At 37.2% G+C, this 9,939-nt stretch overlaps 1 protein-coding gene across 2 annotated transcripts; it reads right to left on the bottom strand.

Annotated features, from left to right (window-relative positions):
• Positions 1 to 431: 431 nt before the first annotated feature.
• Positions 432 to 6,640, bottom strand: LOC129299900 (transcription initiation factor TFIID subunit 12-like). 2 transcript variants are annotated; one of them, XM_054938374.1, is made up of 8 exons: positions 5,977 to 6,640; positions 5,611 to 5,763; positions 4,689 to 5,168; positions 3,214 to 3,288; positions 2,545 to 2,623; positions 2,395 to 2,459; positions 2,244 to 2,279; positions 432 to 901 (listed from the first exon to the last, which is right to left on the bottom strand). In XM_054938374.1, exons 1-8 carry the CDS (start codon positions 6,532 to 6,534, stop codon positions 767 to 769), a joined length of 1,581 nt encoding a protein of 526 aa, XP_054794349.1. In that variant the 5' UTR covers positions 6,535 to 6,640; the 3' UTR covers positions 432 to 766. The 2 variants fall into 2 exon arrangements, with proteins under 2 accessions (XP_054794349.1, XP_054794350.1); XM_054938375.1 differs by having other exon boundaries at positions 759 to 1,425.
• Positions 6,641 to 9,939: the final 3,299 nt, after the last annotated feature.

Below are 9,939 nucleotides of genomic sequence, written 5' to 3'. Positions count from 1 at the left end.
GCCATCTCATTGTGTTTGGCGGATTGCACTGGTGACAAGAATGCCCACTAATTAACAAGTACAAGCCATAAGGAGGTCACATGTTCGATCCTACGGGACTGGTTTAACCCCCTTCCCAATAAAAAATAAATAAATAAGACCGTCTCATTTGTTCTTCCAACCAATGCATCCAAACGCTTCTCATGCCCCCCTTTTCCTCCAAAACTAATCCTAGAAACACATCCGGACAGCACAAAATTTTGCAAACCAAAGTCACACACTGAAAACTAACACTGCGTCAAGGCACCTCAAGATTGGGGGCAATATATTATTGTAAGATGCTCACAAGTTATATAACTTGAAATTTGCACTCCCAGACCCTTCAGCAGTTAGGTTGGAGAAGTTCGACAGCAACTTAAGGATCAGAGTGCAACGTTTAGCATTCCCAAACGAACTGAACCAGAACCGTCTGATAGGAAGCATTATGTGAACATGCCAGTAATGATTGGCCTTCCACTAAAAAAGAAGTGCATTACACTTGTATAATTTTAATAACCTAGTATTAAAGAAATGAAACAATCATTGCATTGTACAGCATTTTTTGGTGCGATACTCCACAGCACGGCACCATTTCAAAGCTAAAGCTCACATTAGTGGACTCTTGAATCTGCACTGCACTTCATAGCCAGAAGGGCACAGATGCCATTTGAGTTGTGGTGCATAATGGCAAACAGAAGTACCTGGCTGATAGGATCTTACCGCATGAAGCACCAATACCTCATGCAACTCATGAATTCTTTATAGTGGGCGAGCTAAAGACATTCCCAGGTGTCTTTCCTTGACTCCCCTTTGCACCAGCAGATGCCTGGCCAGCTGAACCCTTGTGGTGTGCGCCATCTGTTGCTACCATCGACTTCTTTATCTGACAGAAATATCAAAATAACCAAAGATAACAACATAATCATATCATTAAGAATTTTAACATCACCAAGAAAATCTTTTCCATTTTTTTTAATGGGAAAATTAATTTGCAAGTACCTATAGTTTACCTCAGTTTTCAAGCAGGTCCCTAGAGTTTAAAAGGTTCTATGCCCATCCTTATATTTTTCAATGGTTACATAGTCCTCAAAATTTCATATTCATGTATCCTAACCCTTGTGATACTAACATGTCTTAAAAGTGTAAGCAAATTTGATGACGTGAAGGGCTAAGTACACGCATGGCAGCCAAGTCATGTGAGTTAGCCACATAAGAAAATAAATAGGTAAGTTGGAGAGGGGGGAAAACAACCACATTTCTTCCAAGGCGTTTTGAATGAGAAAACACAAGGGAAGGGAAGTAACTTGTGCCCTCAGGTGAAGACAAGTTTGGCGATTTTGGTGCTTGGTAGCACAAGTTCAATACTCCATCATGCATCCTTCAATGGTTAATTGATCTGGTTCAATCCTGTATTTGATTGTATCATTGCAAAACTGAAGTGGCATTTTGTTTCAAATATCAGTTCAAGTCTGTACTGATTGTGTTATTTGGCTTAGGGGTGACATAAAACTGAATTGGTAGTTTAATTCAAATCTGGAACACAAGTTATAAATTCATCACAAAACAGTCACAAAATTGAGAGATAAACTTCCAAATTTCTGAAGCTTAACATTTGGGACCTAACTTGAATTAATTAATCCTTTTAGGACCCCTTTGTCATTCTCCCAAAATATAAGAGGTTCACAAACTTTTGAATAATAAGGACCTACTGGAAAATTGACATAAACTATAGGGATGTGTTAATTTCCATTTTTTTTAATTTTAGTCCCTAAAGGTTTTATTCAATTTTAATTTAATCCCTTTACTAAGGGATGGCTTGGAGGAAAAAGATCACATGCATTACAAGTAATCATGATGTGCCAGGCCATAGCAGATACTAGCCACACATGAATCCTATCAAGCATCAGGCATCAACGCATTGCAAGGGCACGAGCAAGGCAAGGCCCTAGTTATAATCTTTACACTGAGGGACTAATTTGAAACGTGGGCAAAAGTAAATGGAAAAAAAAAATGCAACTTTAAAACAATAATAAAGAAAGAAATATCAAAACAAAAACACAGTCATGAGCTAATTTACAAGCTAGTCACTAAAGCAAACAACAAACTTAAAGCACACGACAGCTACATGCAATTCTTTTTGTGTGCATTTTGTGAAAAACCTTACGAACACTATACTAGATACCATTTATCTTTCCAAAAAATAAGGAAGAGAAACTTAAACTTACAGCTACAAGACGCTCTTTGTGAATATCACTAGCAAGCTGAAAGCCGCCAGAAAGAGAGTCAAGATTATGAAGTTAACAGCATCTAAAAAACCAAAATGAACCAATGAAAACTTACATTACTAAACCTTAAATAGCCAACAATTTTACTTACCTGTCTTCTATAGCTTTTAATCTCATCGCCACCAAATCCAGGAAGTGACATATTCCAATTTTTCTCTACAAAGATCCACATGTACAATTAGCTTCAGGATCTGTGATCAAATGAGAATCAGACAGTAGAGAATTTTTCTAATTAACTAACCTAAATGTAGAAGAATGTCCTTTGCTTCCAACATGGTAGATTTACGATGCTTGGCAAGTGAGCAGCCAGATTTAGTGATCTGCTCAAGGTGAAGAAAATGGTAAGGATTGATGATAAAATAATATGAATTTCTAAAAGCTCTATGGATTTGGTTTTTTTTTTTTTTAAAGAAGGACAAGTAATTGGGAGATTGGTCGCCATTTGAACATATACATTAAGGCAGCAAAAGAATGAAAAATATGCTTTGTCCATATCCACCATGGGAAACTCAAAGGAGCCTCAGTATGAATAGAGCAAAACACTCTCTCTCTCTCTACATGGCAATACTTGTTTTAAAGTTGATGCAAACTGCTCTTGATTCAGTTGCATTAAGAGAAGGGGCACTTTATCATGCTTTGTGCTCAAGGCACCCCATAATTGTTAGGAGTTTCATTGAAGAAAACCTACTAGTTGAAATTATCATCACGAGGAAAAATGGCACCCCTAAGGCCTAAACAACCCAAATAGACAACTAAACAAAACATAATTGACAAAATATACAGCAGGAACAGAATGATTATTTCAATCTCTTAAATTGGCATTGTAATTTGGGGGGAGGGAAAGATATTTAATAAGTTTTGGCTAAATACAGGAATTTAAACTATCACATAACTAAATCCGAAGACTTACAGACTCTAAGAAATTTTCTGCTATATCCACCAGAACGTCTGCAACTTCAGGATCCAGCTTCTCTGATGGATCAACCTGCCAATAAAGCATCTAATTCATTAAAGGAATATATGAATCAGAAAGCATTTCAAGGAGCAAACCCTGTCACATCATACATGGAACCTCAAAACCCATGAACATAATTGCATTTGAAGATCTCAAGGGATCCCAAATTCATAAAAAATGGTGACTAGTTTAGTTCATGATGTCCAAGTGAATGTAAAGTCACATTTCCTGCAAAATTAATTATTTAATGGATCGTTAATCAAGCAAAGCTAGAAAAAACAATTCTTAATACCTTAATTCTAGTGTTAGCAAATACGTCTAGATGCTTACATAAAAAAAAAATACATTTAAAAAAAACTTATAGATGTTAGTGGGTCAAGGCCCAGCCCATATAGTACGAGTCAGTACGAACAGTATACACTGGGCTGAATTCAAGAGCCATACTTAGACAATATAGATGACATGTACGTAGATAAACACCAACGAGTTATACCTAGAAGTGTTCAATGAAACAAGATTCGGTTCTCTGGTGTTCCCTGGATTGTTGACATCTAGAGAAAAGGCTCAATAATTAAGTTTAAAGATTTAAAATTTACATGGAGAGTTCAAAATTGGTAAAAATAGAGTTCCAAAAGAGGTGAGTCATAAAATACTGCTCCAAATAAATTATATACGAATGTGCTGATTAATTAATGTAATTTTGATTATGGCAAGTCAATGAGGGATAGAAGTGACAAATGCAATGTATTTTTGTGAATTGTGAATTTTCTCCATAATGTTAGATTAAAGAATAGGCGAAAGTTTTAGACTTTCCCGGGTATAAAGTTGAACAATTCTAGAGATTCCACCCATCCCTGATACCTATAGGTAATCTGAAAAACCGCCTTTGAGAATCTAATTAACTCATGAACTTAAAGTTAATACCACCATTTGAGATAGGAATTCAGGTAACCTCAGACTGATAAACGAATTTTCTCCTCTACATCCTGACATCCTGTATTAGAAAAATTGTGCATGGCTAAGCACTCTACATGCTTTTAACTAGTGAGAATCAATAGAATACGCGTTTAAGTAATTTCAGATAGTTCACCAGGACAATCCTTGAGATATAATATAATTCCAAACTGAGATTAAAATATTAGCTACTAATCATGAAATAAATTGGCTTCATTATGTATTCCTCCTATTAAATAATGCTGTTTGATGAAGACATTTTAATATTTACCACGATTGTTTTTTTTTTCCAAAAAAGGTTGGCCCAGAAGTTATTTAACATGAATTTCATAGTGGAAGAATTAGAAGTCTAAATGCAACTCCAAGCTACCCACCAAAGCTAAGGGATAGGAGAGCGAGATGAATCTACAGGAGACTTTGTTTTGAATTTCAGCAACGAAATTTACAAAGGAACACGATAGATTAGTGTGACTTACCTGAGTGACTAGCTCATGAATGGTCCTTTTGCTGAGAATTCTATTACAAGATTCATCAGCATCTGCGTTAGATGTTCGACCCTGAATCCCTACTTGAACGGCACTAGGTTGTGCTGACACAAGAGAAGTAGCTTTTGGATTGCCAGGTCCTTGCACTTTTGTGTTCTGTTGCTGGTGAGGCATATGAAGCGCCCTCGATGATGGAACTTGCTGCCCCAAATGCTCCTGCAACTGATTTGATGGCAAAGGCTGCTGCTGTGATGCTGTTGGTGTTGAGTGCTGCTGGGGAGGTATATGTGACCTTTGCTGCAGGGATGGTGGGTGTTGCCTATAAGAAGCAGATGGTAGAGGAGGCTTCCCTGGTGATCCAGAAGACAACCACGGCTGATTAATTGACTGCATGCCTTGTGATGAACTTATAGATGGTGATGCAGGAGATCCCACTGATGAGGCTCTCATGAGTCCATGTCCTTGGAAACTCTAAAGAAATTATAGGACTAGATGAATCACCAACATAATTTTCGTCCTTCAAATGTTTGCAAAGCAGATGATAACAACTCAGCAAATCCATGCATAATTACATATTAAATAGAAAATGAACAGACGAAGTTGCTGTGCCAACACCAGCATAATTTAAGTGCACTCAGAGATAGTAAGCCTTTCACCATTTATTGGTAGACTTGCAAAACCCAAGGTCACACATGAACATTTAAATAAGACTTCACATTTTATTCAGCGTCTTTTACCCAAATTAACGCCTGATTAATATTCACCTTCAGGTATGTATCTCAATAAATGGAAGAATACAGCTCAATATTAGTTCTCTTTACCAAATTCCAGGAGGGGAACACGCACGTATAATCAACTTTCACCTTTGCAGGCAGTGTAGACAGGGAAAAACAAATTAAACGCATATACTAACTTGTGAACCAGTGGACTGATTACTTTGGGCAGATGGCGCTCTAAGAGATGATTGGACGGGTCGGTGTTGATGCGGAGGCATACCACCTGGTCGCATTTGAGAACTTGAACCGAGAGATCCTAGCATGCCCATTCCTTGCGTGGGCGCTCTCACCTAAACAGCGACATCAAATAAGAAATATTAAAGCAACGAATGTTCCGAGCTCTTCAGATATGGCTACCAGCGGATCAAAAGAAGAGAAGTCCTTTATCATAGTCAATGATAGTTCAACTTTTTTTTTTTGGTTCTTAAACAAGAAGGAATAAAGATATCACATCTCTTGTCTCGCAATAAAGAACGTATAAATCCCGGATACATACGACCTACCTGAGCAGCGGTAGAATTAGAGGTTGAGTCCGGCATATTGACTCCAGTTCGTCCCAACCCTCCAAAATGCTGCCCGAAAGAGGAAGAAAACGGAGGGGACGGGTTCTGGTGGTGGGTGGGAACGCCGATTGCCATGCCACCCCTTGGTGCGGAAGGCCCGGAGATTGACGGAGAGCCGGTAGACGAAAAGGAAGACCCGGAACCCACTGGAGCAGGAGAAGCAGGAGGGAGTGAAGAGAGAGGCGAAGAGAAGTGCGGATAATGCGGCTGCGGCTGCTGTTGTGGTTGCTGCGGCAAATTTCTGTTGAGTGCGGAGGGAGGGCGAGGTTGAGGGGGGACCGATGAAGAGGGAAGAGGAGAGGTGGAGAGGGCTTTGGAGGTTGCTGGATTGGGAATGGCATTAGGGTTTGGGGAAGAATGGAGGGGAGCAGAGAGGGAAGGGGCTGATGAGGACGAGGGAGGGAAGGAAGTAGAGGGAGGTTGAGAGGGGTGGGACTGGGAGGGCTCAGAAGGCTGGGAAGAAGCGGAGGCACTGGCGGCGGGAGCTTGCGGTTCCATACGGCTTCCGTTCTGATATGGAAATTGTGCGCTGTTCCTGTTCAATTTCCAAATGCATACTCCCTCCCGTCCAGCTGCAAGTGACGGTCCAAGTCTTCCAAGACAAAGGACAGGTGAAAAACTAGCATCATCGTTTTTTTCGACAAATATATATTGTTAATTATTAACTGCATGATATAAATGGATTAAATAAAAAATAAAAATAATTAAAATAAATTGATTTTTATAGATTTGTAATATTATAAATTGGAAGATAGTGATATTTTTTTACCGTATTAAAGACAATGATACAAATCACTCTTATCTATTTATTTAATTATTGTGATTTTGAAGTTTTTGAAAGTGCTCTGTATTTTGATATCGATACTTGTATACATATAATCTATAGGAATGACATTAAACAACTAAATAAATAAATTAACATTAAATAAAAACTGTAACATTTGAAAATTTAAAATAAGAATTTAACGTTCTTTAGTAAATTGATATAATTAAAAAATTGTTACCCTGAATTTATAATTTGTAATCCTAAAAAAATTATCAATGGGTTCGTTCATTTATGAAAAAAGGTAGGATGGACATTTTTCTTCTAGTTATTATTTTTAGAAAAATGCAAGCATCCCTGTGAAATGAGATGTGGGGTAGCATTTGAATTTTAAATTTGAATTTAAATTTAAAATTTAAAATTTTATATTTAAAATTATTTGTTTGTATACTATAAAAAAATTTAAAGATAGATGAGAGACAATCAAAAATTCAAAATAAAAATAGGGTTTTGAAAGTGACAAGCATATCTTTATATTTTTATTCTTTAATTAATGAGAGACAATAATAAAAAAGACAACCAGAATAAAAAAGTTATTGACAGTGAAAATGTAAAGAGAGAGAGATAACTAGAGTAAGTGAGATTTTAAATAGTTATAATTTTGAGGGCATGTGAGATTATGAAGAAATTATGATAAAATATAAATCTTTAAAAACTTTCATATGCATGAATTGCGCATTTGGTTCAAATTCAAATAAAAATGTTCATGTATATCAACCCACCTTTCGTTTGTTTTTGATACTGTAAACGCATCGACCCCAAAATTTAGAATCCCGTCACTTACAGGAAGTACGAGGCTGATCAATACTGGCATCTTCATTTTCGGTAGTCAAGAAACATCGAAGATGTCCCGATATTGGTCAAAGTGATCACATGTTCGCGTCAGTGTTGAGTTCTGGAAGAGGTTACAACTTACAAGATCTTGACACCTGCGCGTGGCCCACAAATTCAAGCCGTTGAAGAATCATGGCCCACACACATAAAACGAGGCAAGGATATTTTTTTTTAACATGGCTTCTGGCTTGATCATCAAATTCAATTGAAGATAGTTCGTCCATTATTCTCACAATGAACCTATTTGCTAACATGTAATGAGTGTATGGAGACCATTCTTCGCATGTCAGTAGGGAATTCTTAGCACTAGATTGAATGTGAAAGAGATAATAGAGGCGAGTGTAGACACATTAGCTGGCAATGATATTTTTCTACACCATGGAACGCTCGGATCGAATTGCCTTGTTCTTGAAGGTGCATGCAAGAGGAGATGCGAGAGCAATTACCAGTGGAGACTATCAACAACTCCTTGCATGTGGAATACTCACAACGAGAGTGTACCCCACCACATGCATCACTGTCCAGCCCCTCGGTCCAAATATCATGGACTCACTGTCTCAAATCACACCATTTATTATTTTATTTTCATTCCTCCAACAAACCATATGACAATTTAAATGCATCATCGCCATGTATAATGTAATCGTAGATTTCATAAATTATAAATAACATTCTATTTTGATATTCTAGTTGCTCGTCAAAGCAGAGATGCATGTATGTTTAAACACGTCACTCGTTGTTTCTTCGCACTTTTAGATGTGCATTGTTTCAATTACATACACCTCTAGGGTTTTTTTTTTTTTTTTGGGGAAAAAAAACTTGTGCGCACGCCTCATGCCTCAATCAACTTGCGCCAACGTGGTCGACATTTTTGGTCAACTTTGGCGACCCAATAAAAATAGAAGATGAAAGATTTCGTTGCCCCGTCATTTCTAGCGACTAGTTCGATGCAGAACAAGCAATGAGACATTATGACTCTTTGCTCGACTAGTCGGCTTCCTTCTCAGATATTTTTGTTTTTCGATTTTCTCGTTTTCCTTCGCTACTTAATTTCGTACATGCTAAACAGATTAGTGAAAATATATTCTGGTCATTTCAAAAGCATATTAAACAGATATTTTTATTCCATAATTCCTTTATGTCTCTATTGCTCTTTATTTTCTATATCCACACCTGCTGTTTCTTCCGGTTGTTGAAAATGTGCATCTTTCACCGTGTTTAATTTCCCGTACGTTCACGGTTCATCCCCCATAGCATTATATTTTATTTAAAAAATGTTAATGGTGCATGAATTTCCCGTGTCCTTTTATCGCATGGGATGACAGGCATTTTAAAATTAAAAGTTAAACAAATAAATGCGCACTTCGCAATCGCGGCCAGGCTGTCCTCCCCATCTCTTGCTACTAGGGCTGCACAAAAGACAGGACGGCACTGGACTTCACCCTAACCCGAAGTCCGGTCTCTTTCATGAAAAAGACTGGGTTAGGCAACCCATAGTTCAGTCTTGTCCAGTGATAACCCGAAGATTAACAGGACCGGACTTGGTCCATAGGACTGGGAGACTGGTCCTGTCAGTCCAGTACTCACTTAGCTTTTTTTCCCTCTTTTTATTCTATGAGAGACAATAATCCATTCCAACATAATAAACTCAATTAAGATAGTAAAAACACTTATAATAATAATAAATCCATAATAATTTCTAACAATAAGAAAAAAAATATTTTTGTTATAGTCTAAATTATTTAAATTTATAAACTTTAACAAAAACAGTACTCAACAAAATTCAACAACACTATATTACAATAACAATTTAGAAACAAACTTAATAAATCTTTATGCAATCATCTTCTTAGCATCAATTACACTTTAAACATTTGTCAAAAATAAATTAATTATAATTATAATAAAAAAATTAATAGGACTGGACTGGACCAAGTGGTCCGGATGCCTGGTCTCTTGTCCAGTCCAACCCGAAAAAATAGTCTGGTCTTTTTAGTCCTTTTGGTCCTGAAGGACCAGTGACTATACAGACCGAACAAGATTGAAACCATCTCAGATTGGACTGGACCAGACAGGACTGAAAGACTTTTGCACAGCCCTACTTGCTACCAATTTTCAATCGTTAATTGATCCACATATTTTATCCTCATTAGTTATTATTATTTATCCTTAATACTTACTACCTGCTGAAAATGATTATTGTTGATTTTTTCCCCGATTTCGCGTTTCTTCCTTTTTCTCTCTCA

This window comes from Prosopis cineraria, unplaced genomic scaffold (genome assembly GCF_029017545.1).
Source record: "Prosopis cineraria cultivar Desert tree isolate PC_DT_omini unplaced genomic scaffold, ASM2901754v1 PC1343, whole genome shotgun sequence".
In the NCBI taxonomy this organism is placed as follows: domain Eukaryota; kingdom Viridiplantae; phylum Streptophyta; class Magnoliopsida; order Fabales; family Fabaceae; genus Prosopis; species Prosopis cineraria.
This window is presented reverse-complemented; position numbering and strand designations above follow the sequence as displayed.